Consider the following 22691-nt stretch of genomic DNA (forward strand, 5'->3'; position numbering starts at 1 on the left):
AGTTCTGGCAGAACGTCATATTCACTGACGAAAGCAAATTTAATTTTTTTTGGGTCTGACGGACATGTAGCAGTATGGCGTAATACAAATACTGAATTGGATCCGAAAAATTTGTGACCGACAGTTAAGCACGGTGGTGGCCATGTAATGGTGTGGGGTGCTTTCAGCGCAAATGGCCACACGACCTCGGAATTTTTTTTCAGGAAGTATGTTCCGTACCGTTAGAGGATTAATCTGTGTGTTTCAAAATTCTTCAGGCTGTCAGCTAGTTTCAGGGCACTGATTTTAGGATTCTGACTGATTTTCCTGACAATGCACAGTGGTGCAGAACACCAGACTAGCTGTACGAAATTAATAGCGCCCAGGAATGAAGAGTTAGACATTTGATGTCTTCAGCAACATTGATCAGTTTTACATGAAGCATATTCTAGTATCAAAATTTATGCCGAGGGGTCTACCAATAGCGAGATAAAAATGCTAACTTTCTTGTTATTCAAATTAGGGCTTTGATGTCTTCGATAAAGTTGTTCATCTGATCAAAATACATAAGTTTATTGAATATGTCAAAGTCCTATCACATAACCCTCAGGAGTTACAGTCAAAGTAAAAAAAAATCTCTTGAAAAAACAGTTTTTTTAACCTGACACGTTGTAGATAGGATAAAATGGTTCACTGTCTTTGAAACAAAGTTGTAACAAGTCACGATCTACATTTGTCTTATACATTATGATAGGTTTAGAAGTTGCTGAAACTCTATAGAAAGCATTTAGTGTATTTTATTGGCAATTTTGGAAGGCTCGTCCAACGAAAAGTGCACATTTTCGCAACACCCCCTTTTTTGAGATTATTTTTGATGACAAGCGGAACCATTTCCATTTGAAATTAGCGCGGAAATCGGTGGAACTAGTAGAGATTTGAATGATTGAAAATACACATTTAATGTAAAAATTTCCTTACCGTTTTTTCTATAGTAAAATAGGAAATTTTTACATAAAATGTGTATTTTCAATCATTCAACGTGTCAGGTTCAAAAAACTGTTTTTTCAACAGATTTTTTTTACTTTGACTGTAACTCCTGAGGGTTATGTGATAGGACTTTGACATATTCAACAAACTTATGTATTTTGATCAGATAAACATTTTTGTCTAAGACATCAAAGCCCTAATTTGAAAAACAAGAAAGTTAGCATTTTTATCTCGCTATCGGTTGACCCCTCGGCATAAATTTTGACACTAGAATATGCTTCATGTAAAACTGATCAATGTTGCTGAAGACATCAAATATCCATATCTTCATTCCTGGGCGCTATTTATTTCGTACAGCTGATTGATGTTCTGCACCACTGTGCAATGATGCGATGGTGACGATCCGTAAGCTTCAGTTTGCGGCCTCTTCCTGGAGTAGTCTCCAGGGAGTTAGTCTTCTTAAAGTTCTGAAGGACATACTGAACCGACGATCGTGGCCGTTTTTCTATACTTGCAATTTCGGACAAGCTTTTACCGTCATTCTTCAGGTCAACAACCAGTTTCCGGATGTCAACAGATATTTTTTGTGAGGAGCAGACATTTTTCTATTAATTTGATCCACAAATTGTTGAAATCTACTAATTTATGCTAAATACCGTTCATTTCACCGTATTTATCGCTCAGACCACTGGAAATTGTGTTTGCTGAGATTCAACTCAGGTTTCTGCGTTTGACAAACTGACACATAACTGTTTTCTTGACTAATATTTGACAAAGGCCTCAGTGTACGGACAATTTGTTGACGTCGATTTTGGGACTTTTTATACAAAATTATTTATATTATTTTTAAGGTATAATTCATAAACATTTTTAATACTAATCTACAAAAAGGACTAGTTTCTACAGCGAATGATGTAATTGGAGTATTTTTATTGACTGAAAAAGTGCACCTTTTGATTGTTTGGATTTCAAGGTATGTGCTGTACGGACAATACTTTGATACAGTGCACAATGGGGAAAAAAGTGTACAAACCGCGAAGAAATTCGATATCTTTCGTCTTACATTACCTAAATCTATGAAGTTATACTTTCCTTTTGTGAAAATTTCCGGAAAATCGATTGCACATAGTTTCAAACGCCGCACAAGCTTGCGAACGGAGATATAGTGCCTTTTTAACCCCTAATTCCCCTATATTTTGTAGACATTCCAGAAAAACGCTGTTTCGAACCAGAGAATTTTGAACGAAAACAGACCTATCGTGTGTAAGTTTTCTGAGGAATCAAATGAAGGCTGTTTTGGCCACCGCACGCTTCAGAAAATGGAGTTATGGCTGTTTTTACCCTCAATTCCCCTACATTTTTCAATAATTTCAGAAAAAAGCATGTTCGGATTTAAAAATTTTGAACCAAATGGGTTGTACCCTATGTGATTTTTTCCAAGGAATTCAACGATGCCTATTTGAGCCACCACACGGATTGGAAACAGAAGTTATGGCTGTTTTACCCTCAATTTCCCTTTCATTTTTCAAATTGTTAAGAAAAAGCATGTTAGGACTTGAAAATTTTGAACCAAATGGAACGTATCATGTGTGTTTTTTTTTCGAGGAATACAATGAAGTCTATTTGACACACCGCACGCATCGGAAACAGGAGTTATGGCTGTTTTACCATCAATTCCCTTTCATTTTTCAAAAAGTTCAGAAAAACCATGTTTGGACTTGAAAGTTTTGAACCAAAAGAGACTTATCTTATGCAATTTTTCCCCTACATTTTTTCAGAAATCATTGAAGAATGTGGGAGAATTGAGGGTAAAAATAGCCATAACTCCATATTTCCAAGCGTGCGGGGGTTCAAACAGCCTTCATTGGATTCCTCGGAAAAAATTGCATAAGATAAGTCTCGTTTGGTTCAAAATTTTCAAGTCCAATCACGGTTTTTCTGAACTTTTTGAAAAATGAAAGGGAATTGAGGGTAAAACAGCCATAACCTAATTTTTCGAAGTGTGCGGGGGCTCAAATAGCCTTCATTCGATTGCTCAAAAAAAAAACGCACAAAATACAACCTATTTGGTTCAAAATGATCAAGTCCGAACAAGCTATTTTCAGAAATAATTGATAAATATAGGGAAATTGAGGGTAAAAACAGCCATAACTCCATTTTCTGAAGCGTGCGGTGGCCAAAACAGCCTTTATTCGATTCCTCAGAAAAAATTACACACGATAGGTCTGTTTTCGTTCAAAATTCTCTTTTTCGAAACAGTGTTTTTCTGGAATGTTTACAAAATATAGGGGAATTAGGGGTTAAAAAGGCACTATATCTTCGTTCGCAAGCTTGTGCGGCATTTGAAACTATGTGCAATCGATTCTCCGGAAATTTTCACAAAAGGAAAGTATAATTTCATAGATTTGGATCATGTAGGACGAAAGATATTGAATTTCTTCGCGGTTTGTACACTTTTTTCCCCATTGTGCAGTGTATCTAAAGCATGGATCACTACAAATCTGGACGCGTTAAAACGGGTCTATCTCGGATGTGTAAACGAAATAAAAATGTTTTGTTATCAAAATGTAGGGTTTTTGTTGCACTTCAAAGTAAAAATAAGAAAAAAAATATTTCTATGTTTTTTTATGTAATTTCGAACTTTTCGTCTAGAACGCCTCATCAAAGTTTGGACACCCTATTCACTGACCTCAGCGGCCATTTTGTTCCACAATCTCTTCATCTCTGTTGCTTTCCGAGTCGTCCTATCATTCTTCTTCATCTTCTAATTGACAATTGCCCAAAATTTTTTGATAGGGCTGAATTGAGGGCAGTTGGGTGGGTTGATGTCCTTTTCGACAATATCCACCCGTTGGCCCGACACCACCGTAGTACCTCTTTGCTGTAGTGGCAGCTTGCCAAATCTGGCGAAAACTTTGCTGGCTTTTTGTGAGATCTAATGTACGAAAAAAAAAAACGTTTTCAAGGCACTCCTCCTTGAACATTTCGGAGTCCATGGTCTTGTTTTTCACAAAAACCGGGGTGTTTCGTCCGCAGCTGCAAATACCTTGCCAGATCAAACATTTTCTTGCCAACTTATCGGCAAAAACGAATTTGAACTCGGCGGGGACATCACCTCGACCAGTGCAGTGCACCACTGCAGTGGCTTTATAAAGTTTTTGGCCAGGAAGCTGCCCAAAATCCATCTTCACGTACGATTCATCATCCATGAGGATGCATCTGTCGTTCTTCGCTGGAATCTTGTTGTATAACTTCCGGGCACGTCCTTTGGCTACTAAATTCTGCTTCAATGTCCGGTTTGGTTGCTTACTGGCCCGATAGGATTGTATTCCTTCGCAGAGACTAATCCTTCTGACGGTGCACCGGTCGACGTTGAATTTCTTGGCGATGTCGTAGTCCGACTACCCCTACCTTCAAATGCAGTTTCTGATTCTTAGGTCCACTATAACGCTTGGTATGAACCTGCCGATCGATAGTATGCATCTCACGGAAATGTTTGAGAACGCTGCACACGATTGATTTGAGCATTTTTAACGATTTCGCGATTTTTTCAACCCGACCACGTCGGTTTTTAACGTGGGTGTCCAAAATTTATTTTCGTCTCGCGGCTTCCATCACGTGTAACTTTTTTGAAACAAAACGAATCGTAATGAAATTTTCAGCACTGATAAAGGAAACATTTCCGAACAAAGTACTGTCAAAACATTCCAGATCCAACAACTAGGAGCGCAATGGTATAATAAACAGTGCGTCCAGATTCTTGGTGATCCATGCTTTAAAGATTCAAGTATCCGCATTCCCCCAATGTATCAAAAAATTACTGAATTTCATATTTTGTTGTTTATGAACATATATTAAAGAATCGAAAATCCAGTGTGATGTGTGGAATCAACTATTTTAGTAATATGCTATTTTTCTCAATTACTTAGGTAGCTACCTTTAAAATATCATTTTTCTATTAAAAGTTTTAAATTGTCATTTCAGATTTTTTATGAAGGTCTCTCCCTAGATTTCTGATATCTTTTTATGAGAGGGTATTTGATTCAATGTTATCGTTTTATCATTAAATTATGTGACGGTTAATCAACTATTTTTAAATCAAAATAATTCTAAGATATGGAGATGACTTCCTGTGTTGACACGGTTTTGAAGTCGTTTCGTTAAGGGGAAATAATGAGTTAGTCAATGAACCTAAAGCAAATCAAAACTTTGCTTTCTTTGTGACCAATGCAGAAAAACTTATGCGCTTGATTGATGTGATTATTAGTTATGAACCGGTAACAGCTTGATGTTATTTTGGTTTTCAAAATCAAACACAGGCATCATTGGTAGTGGAAAGGTGATGAATTAATCGATTGATTCAATATCTCAACACTGTTTTGAGAGTTCCAATTGAATCTTTTTGGTGGCGGTCGGAACAAAATGGAAGATGGGTGAACGATAAAATTGAATTTTTTCACCATGCTTGTCTTCTTTTCAAATTGGCCAATGATGACTCGAGAGTTGATGAAGTCATTCCGTCTCTGTAAAGTAGGTAGTACCTCAGATTGTGGAAGCTGAAATGAGAAGATTCACTTTCTTTAGATTAGTTCGTTCGAAGAGGAAATGATTTTTGTTTTGTTTTCTTTCGTGTGAAATGATCTAGAAAAATGATAACAATGGGCAACAAAATCATTGCAAAAAGCATCAATTTAGCGCACATTAAGCCGACGTGAAGCGCAGTGTTTGCTCAAATGATTCCGAAACGAAAGAGGTCTTCTGTTGTTGTTTTTTTTTCGGTGAATCATTCCTTCAAACACACGATTCCATCGGGTTTTCCTGCCCTTCAAAATCATATGACTCTCTCAATGCCCGGCAGCGATTCGAATGCAGAAAAAAGCAACAAAGTTGCATGGATTTGTTTGTGTGATTTAATGAGATCAAGCCTAGGGGAGGATGAAGTAATCGGAAAGGTGAACTTGGGTGAATTTTTTTTGAAGCCACAACAACAAACGAGGATGGAAAAAGTATGAATGCAAAACCATCATGGGAGGAAAAGATAGCGAACAGGGAAGAAGATTGGATGGATGCAAAACCAAGAGGCGTCGGTATTTCATAATTGCTCTATCGCGGCAAGATCTATACACTTGGTAGTGTGGTTTGCACTCATAAATGGAAGAATGTTGGATAAAATATCAGCAGGTTTACATGATAGAAGAGCAAGTTTGCTCATGCTCCAGTTTTTTTCTATTTAACAAAAATGGGAGAAGCATCACATTTTTTTTTTTGACAAAAAACTAAGAGCCCCACTTTGTATGCATTAAAATTTCCAAATTATACAATGTGAATAGACACATTATTTTCTTGCTGTACAGTATTTTATGGGTATCACTCCTAAAAAATTCAATTGTTGGTATCCATTCAAATGGTAAAACATAGTAAGAAACAGTGGTCGAAATAACTAGCCGAATTATACTAATTTTATACATTTTTATCTCAGGAACTCAGTGATATTTTACTTGAGTCCACTTGCTTATACTGATCGTTGATGTCCAAACATTTTACCAATTTTCGGTAGGTTAGCTTTTATAAGAGTGGCCTTTTTCCCGAAGTTTTTCAGTTTAGGTTAATGTCTGTTAATTAAAAATATGTTTTTGTCTGCTTTCCGAGAATTCCATTGTTCACGGGAAAAATCGTTAATACATATTTCATATTTTTTGACTATGAATTTAAAGCTATAATTAAAAAAAATCCATAAAATATGTAAGTTTGTAAAATTTATCATACACAACCTATGAGATTTTCTCAGAATTTCGGTCTGTCTAGTACATTCCCTACCCAAAGACAAGTCTGGAAAGGGGCAAAATGGACCACTAGAATCGAAGGTGACCCAACGGTTCCACGTGGCACAAGTAGAGCCAACGGGACACCCACCAGTACTAGAAACGGTTTCGATGGGCCCTTACGCGACACACCGTACACAAAAAAACCATTAGTTTATTGTAAGAAGAAAAGATAGGATAAATTTATCAAATTTATCTTATCTGATAGTACTTTAAAAAATTAGAGTTAATAAAAACGCTGGGGTATTTATGTTTTATACGTCATTTTCCATCAGAATAGCTCAAATTTCGTTGGGTTGAATTCAATAGAATACATTTTAAGAGTTCTATTGACTGCAGTGTCACGGTGTCTTTTTTAGAAAAAAATCAAGAAACATAAATTTTTCATCTCTGAAAATTTTCCTTCTAATAAAAGAGACTCGCCCTATCCAACGCACTATTCGCTATAAATCTATTGAAAATCTTTTTTTTTAAGATTTGAGAAAAAGTGAGCTAATTTTTAAAATTTTCACTAGGTTATTAACCCTCTAGAGCTGTTTGGGTCAATATGACCCGAAGGGCACATTTCATACATTTATCATCATACCAATATACTGAAGAACTGGGAATTTTTACAGACCAAGTATGTTCTATGAAAATAATGATCATATTGACGAAAAAAAATTAAAATTTAGGGTTTTGGAAATCGGTTCATTGGGAAATGAAATACAGCTAAGCAATGCCAAAGCTGGATGTCGTTTTTTAAGTAAGATTTTTTTCTACCGGAAGATCTGGGATAGCGGTCAAAACTTCCATTGGACCCCAACATATCTAAACATTGCCGAATAGATGGATTCTTGACAATTTCAAACATCAGTAAAACACTTAAATACAAAAAAGAATTTTTACCTGGGATAAGATTTCGAGGTTCTGAGTCGAGATAGTTACTATTGAATCATTTTAGTCGTTCATCAAAATTTGATTCGGAATTTGGAATTTTTCGTTTAGAGAAAAACGTTTTGGTTTGGCATTTTGGGACCTTCATGAGGACAAGAGGGGCGGTGGTTTAAACCCCACACCCCCTTCCTCCCGTTCCTATGGCCATGATCATCATTATTGTTGATGTAAGTGAATTTATGACAGAAAAATGATAAAAATTCCTTTTTAAGAGAAATTTTTGTATTATTGACAGTTTAGGACTCAATAGTAACATTTCAAGAATCTTATATTATGTGAACCTTAAGTCTCAGTTCGGCAAGAAGATTTCAAGTTATGGTTGTTTTACTAAAACAGTAATGTTTACATCTTTTTAATAACTAGACGAGCCACAAGGCACTGATCTTAGCATAGAATTAACTAAACATGATTAATTTCACCCGCTCTATACTAAAATTGATCATTGGTTTATCAGATGATCACATGTTAAATTTCAGCATGATCTGATCATGAGAAGGGGTTACTTAAGTCTCAAGTGTGAGATGATTTTAAGGTATTTTGCTAGGGACGAGCAAAAAATATTGGATTTTTTTTAATTATAGCTTTTTACTGACTTATTGCTTTTTATGAATAATTTTCAGAGACCCTGAAGACTTCATCAAGAATGGACTTGAAACAAAAAAGTTATTGCGGTTCAAATATTGTATTTTTACAGAAAATTGTCATTACAAATGACATTTTGCGGCAAAAATACAATCTTTGAACCTTGATATCATTGATAACTTATTTGTTTCAAGTCCAATAGTGTTTTAGTCTTCAAGTGAAATCTTGACATGCAACCTTCTGGTTAACCAATGTTCAATTTAACCATGGAGCGAGTTTAATTTATCATGTATAATTCTTCCTATACTACACAGCGGTTCGTTTAATTATATAAAAATGCAAACATTACTGTTCAAGTAAAATGACCATAAACTCTTCAATTTTCATCCAATTTCAATAAAAATCCACTTGAAATTTTCTTTTTGAACTAACATTTAAGGATCATATATACTGCCAGTCATAAGTTTGAGTTCAGCTTATGAAAAACAAGCTAATTTTGTTCGACCATATCTCAGTAATGTCATGACATATTGCATTTCTTTTGATCTCATTCGAAAGATGATGAGCAAAACCTTTTTCAGATGAATTCTTCAAAATGTAGGGTCTAACACTTTCATAAAATCGATTTTTTTATTTTTTTATTTTCTTATTGTAAAACATTTCAAGAATGTTGTGTCAAATTTTCAAGTCAATTGAAGCAAAACTGTAGAAATTATAGGCCTTTATCTCCTATCTAATACTGCAAGAAAGCAAGAGCAGAAACTTCAAACGCGTTTTTCTCGAAAGCACATTTTTAAAGTCCGTGGACATCGTCATTTGAAAACTACTTATCCGATTCTTTTCAAATTTGGAACATATTTTCTACATATAAAATACCAGACCCCAACGTTTTTCTTTTTTGATATTTTTTACTTTGGGGAGATTTTACAGATAAAAATGGCGGATTTTTTCGTGAAAAATCGTAGTTTTTACTTCAAACAGCCACAAAAATTTCATCAATTTTGTTTTAAGTTAAATAAAAACGTTGGGGTCCAGAAAAACATCTATTAAAAATATTTTGCTCTGATTTTTTGACTTCAGATGATTCTGTGCTGAGATACAGTGTCCACCGCAAATCCTGTTTTCTAAAAGGCATCTTCGAAAGTGCTCCGTCACCGGCTCATTTTTCAATATTTTTCTACGAAAAAAATACTAAATGTTGTTTTAACAATGCTTTGTATAATGCAAAAAATTTGAATACATTTGAACGATAGCTCTAGAAAAAAAAATCGTGAAAATGGTGGTTTTTTATTCCGTTAATTCCGTTTATTCCGTTATTCCGTTACTTTGTTTAAAAATGCTGTAAACTAGTGGTATTACTCCTACAAACTTCTTATTCTTCATTTTCAAGCTTAAATATATTAAGATTCCCTTAAAAATAAACAAAAACTCCAAACTTTTGGATGATATTGATTTTTAACCAAAAATTTAAAGACTTTAGAGAAAACATCTTCATAACAGTGTTTTTGTTCATTTTTAACACTGTTGTCAATTACTTTTTCAGCTCATTCTTGAAAGTATTCATCGCTTATTTTAAGGGACGAATCATCCGCATAAGAAAAAATATCCCAGAAAAAGGAAATAATAAAAAATTATTGATGGTACCTATTAAAAATTTATCACAGATTATTACTTTTTAGTCAAAGTTGTTAGCTTGCACGTGTATTTTTTCGCAAATCTTCGAAATAGAAAGTTATTCTAGACTCCTTGATCCATTTTTTTTCGATTTAAATTGATTATGTTAGTAAAGTATTGTCTGTATTTTTCACAGTTGAATACATTTGAGTTTTAGTAGGTGGTTTAAGCGGTGGTTTTTGAATATTTTTGTTTTCTCATAAACGTACGGGAGGTTTATATCATTTAAGAAATTTATTTAGAGTTCATGATCTTTTTTGTAGTTTCAATAAAAAATGTCATCATAGGTTTCGTCGTTATTGAAAGATTTGCAAAGGTATAGATGATTAAAATTTTCATCTTTGAACCTACTGTTCCTATTTTGGTGTTTAACTGGTACCTTTAATTTGGCCTAGTACTGAAAAATCCTTTAAAAAGTATGATTTTCCAAAAATTTGATCAATGTTCATTAAAAATAGTATCTTTAGTCAAATGTTATCATTAAAAAGTATTGCAGCTTTTGAACGATTAGAAATACTTAAATTTCTATTATGAATATCTCAACCACTTTCACTCCCCGTCAGCTCTATCAGCTGAACAATAGCTGAAACTTTTTGGTGTTTACTTACTTGTCGTTGACAAAAAAATTTAGAATTGTTCAATATTGGTTCTGAATTCTAGCCCAATTAAAAAACGGACACTTTTGTTGATTTGTTGGTGTTTAAAAAAAAGTATTGGTGAGGTCAGGTTTAAAAATGGAACATCAAAGTCTCCTATTTTGGATCCATTATAAATTTTCCGGGTTTTTTTTTATTGATTTTCAATCATTTAAGGGAAAAAAGGTAGAGTGGTTCATAATCTTCACAGTGAAAGTAATTTCCCTTTAATTTTTGGCATGGACAGTAAAAAACGTTATTTTTCCTTATTCACTCTTATTTTTCAAAACACGCCCCACTAACAAGGATGCCGAAAAAAAAATCTGTGTTTTGACGAAAAAAATTCTGACTTTCCGCGATTCTACCCTAAAATTCTGTGACGGTTTTCTGTGATGCCTTTTTCGTCAGTTTCATTCAAAATTCATGTCAAATTGCGTCTTTTTTACGTTTTACTAAAGAAAAATCAATTTACATTACCAATTCTATCATATTATTCCTTTTCAAAGATAATTATCCAAAATTTATACTGACATAAAAAGTTGAATTTTGAAAAATACGTCCAACATTTTAAAAGTCTGTGAAATCTGTGAATATTCCAAAAATTCTGTGTTCTGTGAAACAGATTCTGTGATGAATATTGGCTCAAAATTCTGTGAAATTATAGATTTTTCTATGATTTCGGTAACCTTGCCCACTAATTGAGCTGTCTAAGTTGCCACTGATGAGGAGGTACGTTGTAAAAACGTTAGCAATTTTATCATAAAGATTTTTCATGGCAAAAAAGAAGAATGAGAGTTCATTGTGTGCATAGGAGTATCTTAATCCTATGCTAACAAAATGAATTCATATTGGAAATGGAAATGTTGTAGACGAAAATTTGTTCTTAGTCACATTATTGCTCAAGTAACACTATGAAAGAATATACGTTTTAAACCACATTTGTAAGCTCTATTTTTCGAGTAGTACTATTATAATACCCTAAACCGATGATTAAAACCGCCAATTATGATATGCAAAATATATCTAAAATTTATACATGTTTTTAAATTTTTTGATTTTCTGTCCAGGTTTTGAGGTAAAGTACTCCTGTGTGTAGCTTTGTATAGTGAGAAATGTTTGATTTTTTTAATCGTTTCAGTCTTTATTTGATACATTTGAAAATCTCTGAAAACAATACTAAAGTTTCGTACAGTACTAAAGTTGCTGTACAGTAAATTTGCTTTTAATAAATCAGTTTTCTCATACTTCCCAAAATGCGAAAATGTATGAACCAAACATTTAATGACATTTTTTTCTGGGATTCAGAGGGATTTATTTATTTTTTTTTTCAATAGGTTTATGACCATTTAAAAAGAGACAATCATTTAAAACAAAATTTGACATTACAATACCTATCTTTTCTCTGAACTCATTGCAATATGGCAACAAAACAAAAATCAGGGGCATGAAATACAAACCTGTAATGCATGTACTCATTCACTTCAGCAGAAGCACCCTGAATGGATACATACCAAATCGTTTAAATTACAGACCTAGAGCCTAACCTTTTACTCCCACACAACACGCGAGCATGAGAAAAATGATGTGCTTTGTCTCGTTGTTGGGAAGCAAATAAATGGTAGAGAGAAAAATGACGAAGACCCTCGGAAACGTTTCCAAAGGAAAACTCTTTCAAAGGGAATGAGACATCAAATTTTGTTTCATGCCACCAATTTGAGGTGTTATGTAAGGCGCGTAAAATGGGAGCATGGATTGTTTTTTGATAAAAGTGGATGGTACCATTTTAGATTTTTTGTTTATCAAGGGAAAAAAATGATCCGAGAAATGGTGAGCTATTCACCAGAAAACTAAATCGTTTAGGCATTGAGTAAAGTTCACACGTCAAAAACCACTAAGCCAAAGGTCTGGAAAGTTGATATCCATTAGTCCAAACGTTCATAAAACGGGGGATGTTGAATTTCTTGGACAAATTTCCTCCGGGCAAGTGACACGCACTTAGCGAACATATGTTAGCGAGCACTTTTCCTCCCTCAAATTTCTTCAGCTACAAGAAATGATCGTGGATGGTTGTTGTATAACTACGACAATAAAATGGCGTAAGTGTCAGTAATGCGGTCATGTCAGTCGTGCGCACTTCCAGTAGCATGCTAATTAAATAACATGTATAAGGGAACGACATGTTTTTGTTGTTGTCTACAGTTGTCATTTCCGTTGTTGTTAGGTTGTTCTCATTTGTTTGAATTAATGATCTTGATTTTTTTTCATGCTACTTTGAAGCTTGATAGCTCATGATTTTTTTGCTGAAACTGTGAAACATTTTTGAGTAATTTTGTGGAAGAAGCTTACGGTGTCTATACGAGAACTTTTCGAAAGCTGAGACTTTTCCCTTTCATTTGAGCCCAAATTTTAAATTATCCATCGAGAAGTCTAGAACATTTTATTTTATCGAAGATGGTTAAACTAGATACATAATTTTGTTCTATAAAAGAGAACAAAACTTCGTAAAAGCACGTACCGATAACTTCATGAAATTATTTAGGTAAAATTTCTTAAAGATGGTGATTTTTTTTGTCAATTTATTAATTTAAATTTTTGGATGGCGTTTTGTAATTTTGTTTGTTTTCAATATAATGATATCATCAACTTTCCCAATATAAAGCAAGACATAATACAAAGTAGCTCAAAATATGATAACTCAATAAATTTTAATTTAAAAGAATATTAAAAGGTAATTTATATATTTGAGCATTGCAAAATTCATCAGATGTCTATACTTTAACTTTTCTCAAATAAATACCAAAAAAAGTTTAAATTTGTTTGTTGCTTCTTAATTATTTTTTATCCACTCTCGTATTCACAAATCGTAAGAGGTTCGATAAACAAATTTACAAATACATTTAAGATGCTTAATAAATGTTTTTTGAACATCGAGAATATTTTATCGTTTTTTTAAGGAAATATTTCGATATAAATAGTCGATATGTTTTCAGTTTTTTGTTTTAGTGTTTGCGAAATGAGAAGTCATGCTAGGTTTTAGATGAAACAAATCCATAGGTTTACGATGTAGCCAGGGCCGTAGGAAGAACCGCCTCAAGGAGAAGGTTTTTTAGCTCAAATAAAACATCATGAATATTATTTTTTAGGTTCTTGTACAATCAAAAGTTTTTCGTATGAAATAGAAACATTTGAAAATTCATCCTAAAATATTAGAAATAGTAGGATAGATTTGCATAAGGAATATTTCGGTAACAAAATGGGTAACTTACTTGATGGTCAAGTTTTTTTTTAATTTGCGTTAAAATCTGGTGAATTTATAGTCATCAATGAAAAAAAAATCATATTTTCAAAAGTTAAAGTAATAGATTAAAATTTTTTGCTTTAAATCAGATTCATGCAAACTTGATCCAAATTTTAAAATTTTAGTCAGAACGGTTCTTTAATTAAACTGCATTATTAAAGATAAAAAAAAACAAAAAGTATGGAACTCGTTTCAGGAAAGTTTATTTCTTTACTTATCAGAGAAAAATTTCCATTAAAAATCAAATCTATAATATCAACCAAGTTTTTTCATTTGAAGAAACATGCTAAAGAAACGCAAATTTTATTTTATATTTATGATTTTTAGCTAAATTGTGTTTACAAACTTAATTAGGTAAAAATTGGAAATTTTAAAATAAAACTAGGGTAACGGACTTATTTTGGAACAGGTACATATTTTGGACCACCTTGCAAGCTTTTTTCAATCTTTCTCCCATAAATCATGAATATTTTGAACAAATATAGTTGAAGCTACTTCTTATGATTCTAATCATATCTAAAACTCTATTTAAATTAGTTGATAGGGGATACAAAATTGAAATTTTTTTTTTTTGATTTTTCACAGTTGGGCCGCAATTTCGCAATTTGTCACCATGTCGAAAATAGGTCTAACTTAATTCCTAAAGGACTTATTTTGGACCACCCTACATTACCTGAGTTTTAAACTTACTGTTAAATGTTCATAGACGAAAAATAACGTTGTACGGCGATATGAAAAGAATTATGCACGCTATTTCAATCAAGTCAATCATTGTTTTGACTTACTTTTGTGCACCATTCATTAAATCACGTTTATCTTATAATCTACATTAATGGCAACTGTTGTCAAAACCTACAGGTTTAAGAAGCTTAAACATGAAAAAACTGGACACGCACCAATTTCTTTTTGAGTCATTATTTTTATATGCTACATGAAAAATTATTGACAGTTTGGTCTAAAGGTTACATCCATGCAGTATTGATTTTCAAGAAAAAAAAATATACTTCATTAGGTAGAAGAAACAAAATATGAAACCCGTCTAAAGGAAGATTGAAAAAAAGTTTAAGAGGTTGTATATTAGACACAACCACAAGGTTTACGTAGAATTACGGCTTCTTTTTTTACATTTCACAAAAATTTAATAAACTTTTTACGAACTTTATTACGAATTTGTTGAATTTGAATAAATTTTACTTATTGCTAGTGCAGTTAGCCCTGACCCCTTAACACTGCAATATGTAAACCAAATAAGCACCTGCTCTAGCGTCGACTTCCTAAGCATTGCTACACTACCGCAAAGGCGATAGAGCCAAGCCCTCGTAGAACTTGCAAGTGTTTAGTTCAAAAGTTGCTGAGCAACTAATCGAAATGATGAAAACATTATTTATTTAAGATTCGTTTTGGGTGTGCTTACAATGTTTCTTAAGTTTCAAGTGATACAGTTTATTACTTTACATCTTTGTTTGTTTTTTTTTCCAATGAACAGGTATTCAAAGTTTATCATTTCTCTAAGGATATTCTCAGCTTTAGTATACTGCTTATACATGTTGATTCCTTACACTAATGACTAGAAGCTACTACAAACTATTATATACTATGCTAAACTATCTAATACAAAGTACTAATGAGCTCATAAGGAGAATTAATGCATTTAACTCGATGGTTATTTTTAATTTTTCTGAATCTCTCGTCTAAAAGTTCTAGTTGTGCTAATTGGTGAACTCTCGTCGTAGAGGTATCAAATGGTAGATTAAGAATCATTCGAAGGGTACGGTTTTGAAATGTTTGCAATTTCTTTTTGTGGGTGGTTGCACATGAATCCCATACAACTGATGCGTATTCAATAACTGGTAATATTATTTGTTTGTACGTTGCCAGTTTGTTTGCTCTGGTGAGTCTAGAGCGTCTGTTGATTAGAGGATAAAGGCATCTAACTATAACACAGCATTTGTTCAGAACATTCTCGATGTGGGAGCGAAAAATTAGTTTCGTGTCCAGCGTTAAGCCTAGGTATTTGACTTCAGGCGCCCATTCTATTTGAGCATTTTCCATTTTTATGTTACAGCCAGGAGGAGGATTGAGTTTGTGAGATTGGCGATGAAGAAACATGATAGTCTGCGTCTTCGACGAATTTATTTTGATTTTCCAGATATTTGCGTACTCGGCGAATACATCTAGGCATCGTTGCAGTTTATTACAGAGTTCACGAGCGACACGACCTTTCACGGCTATGGCAGTATCATCTGCATACAGGCAGAGAAAGCCTTCGTTGGGCATTGTGGGGATATCGGATGTGTATATGCTGTATAACATGGGTCCGAGAAGGCTTCCCTGTGGGACACCTGCTGATATTTCAAAACTATTGGAGTCAACTCTGTTCAGTGACACTCTGAACTGTCTTTTTTGAAGATAGTTGTGGATAATTTTTATTAAATATAGCGGTATATTGTAGTTATAGAGTTTGTATACTAGACCGTGGTGCCAGACGTTATCAAAAGCTTTTTCCACGTCAAGCAGAGCCATAGCAGTTGATTTGGAAAGTCTTTTGTTCGTGTTTATTTTCTTCACAACGCGTAAAAGTTTATGGGTAGTGGCATGTTCCTTACGGAATCCGAACTGCTCTGGTAACTAATCGAAATCGCTAAAAAATTTATTTTATATGCCAAAAATATCTTAGCACATGCAAAATGAAGGTAAAGTTCAAAGAATAATAACGAAAAAGGGTAGAGCACACGTGTGAATATGGACGAACAAAAGCTTGCTTTGATCCATTGGTTTTTCTTCGGGATCAATTAAAAGCACACTGCTGTTCAAAAGTTTGGAATCACCCCTTCTAACACGTGAAAACATACTTATCAAAACATATTTGTTAAATTTATTTCAAATTATCAAAAGTTGATCACCCCTTTTAAAAGGTGAAAACATGCTTATCAAAACATGTTTATAAAATTTGCTTCAAATTATCAAAATAGTTACTGATGGACATAAACATTCGATACTCTTAGTGTTATGTTGAAATTTTCCTTGCTTTAACATAAAATGAAAGCCCTTAGATAGAGAACATTTCCCGAAATTTATTCACATTAAAAATATGCAAATATCACAAATTTTTCAGGGTTTATGTAAATGTGATGAGTTAGCATTTGTCGAATACTTCTGCCCATCAGAGTAAGTTATCGATCAAATGTTTGGGATCCTCTCGCAGTATGGTGTATCGGCCAAATTCGGGATCGGTCTTAAAAAATATGCAACTTTACATCATCTTTATCCCTTATACCAAAGAACATATCGCTAAACTGTTAAACCTATTTTTATTTTGTTAAATTCTTTCTGCTTCACGAAGATTGATTATTTCCTGATCATTTTTACCGAGACTTAAAAAAAGCCCGGAATTCTTTTTTCGCCTATAGCTCTGTCATCTTACAAGTTCTTGCGAATCTGTTGGGCTGAATATATAATTTTAGCTAAATACATACGAAGAAACGATATGCCATGTGTTATAAATTTGCTGAGATGGCCATCTCAGCCAAAATTTGTTTCCAATCTTTTGGCCGGCAGTGTAGGTACACCGCTCACGAAAGTTTGGTCGCTCGACCACACGAGAGAATGCCCAAAACACAAATGAAACCGGGAAGGCGCAATGCTTGTCCTTTTATAACTTCAGATCTAGTGCAGTTTGGGTCGACGGTCGGGGTTTTTTTTTGCTCGAGTGTTTTGCGCTCCAATTTTTATTTGTGCTTTATTAGTATTGGTGTACCAACACACAACCGATCCGAATTATTATCCGAAAAAGATGTCCGTTAATTGGAAAGTTTTCGTGACGCGAGATCCGTTTGCGAATTTCAATTTGTACCCCTATAGTGTTCCGGTAAGACGTAATTCTACGTCAAAAAAAAAAAACGACAACAAATCGGCAAATATGTAATTGATTTTAGTATTTGTAACAGTTTAAATATCTAGGTTAATAGTGGAACAATTTTAATAAATAATATTTTCAACTATAGCTGTGAGATTCTTCAGCCCCTGTAGTTGTGTAAGTTAAAAAAAAAAACTGTTGAAGAATTTATTCCAACTATAAATTTATCCGTAGAACTAAAGTTGTTTCAAAGATAAAACTGAACTTTTGCGAATTTTACAGTGACAAAAATCTGGCCTATAGAAGATCGCATAATTTTCGCAAATTTTTATCTTTTTTGAATCTATGTATTCTACAGAACTGAAGCCAATCCAAATCCACTAAGGTTTTGGAAATCAAAATGCATCAATTGATGTCGCGGAATTGATGATGTCAGACTTACCATTGGGTCGCCTGAAGGAGATTTGTGTTTATAAAATTGTTCCTAAAGATGAGCAATTTCGTCGAAATTGCAGTGTGCTGTCGAAATTTTCAAAACATTTGAAACACACTATATATTGGGGGAGTTTTTCTCTGTTTACTCTGTTCTTATCGAAAATTAATGTTTCAAAGCATAAAAATTTGTAAAAAAAACAGATGGTTATAGTTAAAAATATTCAACAAAAAGGTGTACCTAAATATAAGCTGGGGAAAAATTAAGGGGGGGGGTAGGGTCTAACACTTTCAAAAAATCGATTTTTTTATTTTTTTGTTTTCTTATTGTAAAACATTTCAAGAATGTTGTGTCAAATTTTCAAGTCAATTGAAGCAAAACTGTAGAAGTTATAGGCCTTTATCTCCTCCTATCTAATACAGCAAGAAAGCAAGAGCAGAAACTTCAAACGCGTTTTTCTCGAAAGCACATTTTCAAAGTCCGTGGACATCGTCATTTGAAAACTACTTATACGATTCTTTTCAAATTTGGAACATGTTTTCTACATATAAAATACCAGACCCCAACGTTTTTCTTTTTTGTTTTTTTTTACTTTGGGGAGATTTTACAGGTGAAAAATGGCGGATTTTTTCGTGAAAAATCGTAGTTTTTACTTCAAACAGCCACAAAAATTTCATAAAATTTTTTTTAAGTTAAATAAAAACGTTGGGGTCCAGAAAAACATCTATTAAAAATATATTGCTCTGATTTTTTGACTTCAGATGATTCTGTGCTGAGATACAGTGTCCACCGCAAATCCTGTTTTCTAAAAGGCATCCTCGTAAGTGCTCCGTCACCGGCTCATTTTTCAACATTTTTCTACGAAAAAATTACTAAGTGTTGTTTTAACAATGCTTTGTATAATGCAAAAAAAAATTGAATACATTTGTTTGAACGATGGCTCTAGAAAAAAATCGTGAAAATGGTGTCTTTTTTTACCCGTTAGACCCTACCCCCCCCTTAAGGTTCATCAATTTTCAAGTTCAAGATTGAATTAAGGGGAACAAACAAAACTGGACTACAAAAATAAGATAGGAAAAGATTAACTGAATTATTTGCATTTACCCATAAATCGCTGTCGTAAGTATTTAGAGAAAAAAACTTATTTAGTTTGAGGGTGGTCCAAAATAGGTCCATAGGGCGGTCGAAAATAGATACCTACTGGTCCAAAGTACCGAGTACAGAGTAATAATCGAAGATACGAGTTTTTGGGATTGAATTTGGTTAAAATGCAAAAAAACGACGATTTGTTTCGTTAGATAGAGCCTTGATCTTCTTATTGAACGGATAAAGCAGTCAAAAATTGTAACATGTACTTTATTTTATTTCAGAAAACAGCATAGCTACTTCCCAAAACGGTCCAAAATAGGTCCGTTACCCTATACATAAATCAATCAAAATTTTAATTCTGTTAAACCTTTGAATACCTCTACAAAACAGTTATTTTTATGATTTTATTCTGATTGTGAAATTTATTCCTGAGTTGAATATAAATCTAAACTAAGAAATATAATTCTGAATCTGAGGTTGTATTTAAAAATTGAGTTTCTAAATATCACTGTCACTACAATTTCTTAAATGTAGAAAAATATAATGATTTGTGCATTTAGGTTCCAGACCAGAATTTCACATATGAGCAAAAAATTTAAGAGCCCCAATCACGAATCTATAATTTTTATTCAGATGTTTTTGGATTGAATCTGAGTTCATTACTCCATTTTTTATTTCTTGTTCGACTTGGAAATCTAAATTTAAATAATAAATTAGAATGGTAAATCTTGATCCAGTATTGAAAATAATTGATTTTTCAATACTGGAAAGATTTATGATGCTTTAACTCTGCATAAGAATTTGGAATCTGAATATGAAACAAAAACTCAAGATGATTCTTTTTTTTCATATAGGTAAAAGTAACGTAAAATTAATATCTTAATATTAAAAATTCATATAAACCAAATTTGAACGACGACTCTTAACCTGTTCTTATTTTTTTAAATGATGATTTTTATTCAATATTTTCTATTGATGAATTGAACCGAAAATGGTTTGAGTTTTTGAGGTTATGGCATCTGTTTTGAGTCAAGATTTTTACTCTTGAATAATTTTACTCAATCGTTAAAATTGGATTAAGATATTCAAGTTTTTTGTAGAGAGTAGAATACATTACTGGCTTCTCCATATCCAATAAACAATAAACATAAACATTATATATATAAAAGTTTACATAAGTTCAAAAGATATATAATGATATCTTCAACTTACTTGAAGATACGAAATAGTCATAAGGTTATTTCAAAAGTTTTTTTTCACTTACTGCTGCTCACCATTAACCTGATAATTCTCTTGAAATTTCTGTTTTATTTCAAAAAGTTTACGTACTATCTATTTTTCGAAATCTTTTAACGGTTTTTTTTAACAAAAAAAAAAAAAGAAAAAACAGAAATTGATTTTAATTGAATGGTCACTTTTTGAAGAAAAAAAATCTAAAAACCATTTAAATTTTTGAGTTTAAATGTTGGAAAATTGGAAAAATGTTCTTTCGTCATAGGGGAAATTGTGTATAAAAGTGGGTATATTATTTGTGATACAAGGAAAAAACTTAAAGATAGTTTAACTACTCAAAATGGTTGAGGTGCTCAGAATAAGATGGGTACTTTTTCTCAAATACTAATTCCGAGCAAGCCTGCTTCAAAGTTGTTTTTGTGCTCGATTTTTTTTAATTATTCAAACAATTGTAATTTTAATGATTTTAGAAAGACGTGTGTAAAATTAGATATTAAATCCTATTTTTGAATCAGATTTATATAAAGTAAGGTTGCCATTGAATACGAGAGTTTGATTTCAAAACTGCCGAGTCAAAATCCAGGCAATATCAAGTTTGGTCAAAACCTGGGAGTTTCAAAATCAAGAAAAAAAAACTTGATTTTTTTTCATCAAATAAACTTATCAGCAGATTTTTCATCGTATATTAGACTTCCATAAACCTTTCATGATTATTTTTATAAGTTCTACTCAAAAAATTACGTTTTGTACGCATAAATTTTTAAAATTATTGGACAATTTATTATTTTGTTCTATTTGGCAAAAAGAATCAATAAGTCCGAGCGATATCCAGGTTTTTTTTCTATGGAATCCAGACGACCGGACTTTACCAAAATTTTACCAGTCCACGGATCAAACTGTACAATCTGGCAAGCTTTAGATTAGAGCATATAAATTATTCAATACACATATAAACTCAATACAGAATGTGCAAATGAGTATTGGATTTGTACACTTCTGAGCCTGAAGGACCTCAATTTTGAGGTTAAAATTGCATAGTTTTCTTTTCAATTTTAAAAACTTTCAATGAAGTTTATCCATAAAATGTCCTTCTATGTCCTTCTTTGTTAGGGAATTGTCGAATCAAATAAGGAATGATCTTTAAATAAACAAAAGGAAATTACTCAAAGTCTTTTAAGAAATTGATTAACTATTTCTTCACAAAGCAAGAATAAAGTTCCTATCAATTTACAACATCCGTTGTGATAAATTTTGGTTTTGTGGAAGAAAATACCTGGAACACATGGATTACGATGATTTCCATACAAACATCCGTCCAAAAAAGAATGAAATCGTCTACTGGGCGATAATGAACCTCATTTTCCACCCGGCACCATTTTTGATCACGTTCATCGATTTTGACGAAACTTGGCCTGGTATAAGATTAAACATTTTTACATCTTTGGACCAAATTTCAAGATTTTTCAATGAAAATTGTCAAAGATACAGAAAATTTAGTGAAGCAACTCCAAATTTCCCTTTTTTACGGGAATAGCTGTATCTTTCTTTCCCGTCATTGTAAGGACTTCAAATTTTGTGGAGTGTTAGTTGAGTAGTTGAAGTAGATTGTGTGAAATTTTCATGGAAAAATATCAACCGAGAGAGAAATGGCAGCTTGTCAAAGTTGGAAGTGGGTGCGCAGCATCACGCAATTTCATTCTTTTTTGAACGCAACTGTATAAAGAAATAACTAAAAAAATGTGTTCACAAAATATTTTTTTTTCGATGTATTCAGAGCTAATATTGAAGAGTTGATTGATTGAGCTGTAAGTCGATTATAGTGTGCTTCCGTTTCGAACTTTATTTCACTTATCAAAATTTATTGCTAGACCACTTCCTAATTAATTAATGTTTTAATCGACCGAAAATTGTCTGCTTGTTACATTTATAACCCCGCATTGGGGGTCCATCAAATTGATTACCTATATCGCATTATTTTACAACTTTCAGAAAACAAAGGTGTGTCCAGTCTGGTGGAAAATGGCGAACTGGTGGAAAATGTTATCACCCGGTCATTTTTAATTGCATCATTAGCGAGATGGCGCTTTGCGATGAGACAGTGTTACCCCTTAAGGTTCGGTTTTCACGCAAAATTGCATCACAGCACGACATTTTTCGTGTGCTTTTT

The 22691-nt window shown here is 33.0% G+C and overlaps 1 protein-coding gene across 4 annotated transcripts in view; it reads right to left on the reverse strand.

Annotated features, from left to right (window-relative positions):
* LOC129743835 (AP2-associated protein kinase 1) overlaps positions 1 to 22691 on the reverse strand; it is a 346270-nt gene that overhangs the window by 175701 nt on the left and 147878 nt on the right. For 3 of the 4 annotated variants that reach the window (XM_055736044.1, XM_055736045.1, XM_055736042.1), the window contains exon 2: positions 5508 to 5522. The exons of the other annotated variant lie outside the window; for it this stretch is intronic. In XM_055736044.1, the coding sequence (XP_055592019.1) occupies positions 5508 to 5522 (15 nt within the window). The remainder of the gene's footprint in view (positions 1 to 5507; positions 5523 to 22691) is intronic. 4 annotated transcript variants of the gene reach the window in all.

The sequence above is a fragment of the Uranotaenia lowii genome, chromosome 2, assembly GCF_029784155.1.
Source record: "Uranotaenia lowii strain MFRU-FL chromosome 2, ASM2978415v1, whole genome shotgun sequence".
Classification (NCBI taxonomy): Eukaryota; Metazoa; Arthropoda; class Insecta; order Diptera; family Culicidae; genus Uranotaenia; species Uranotaenia lowii.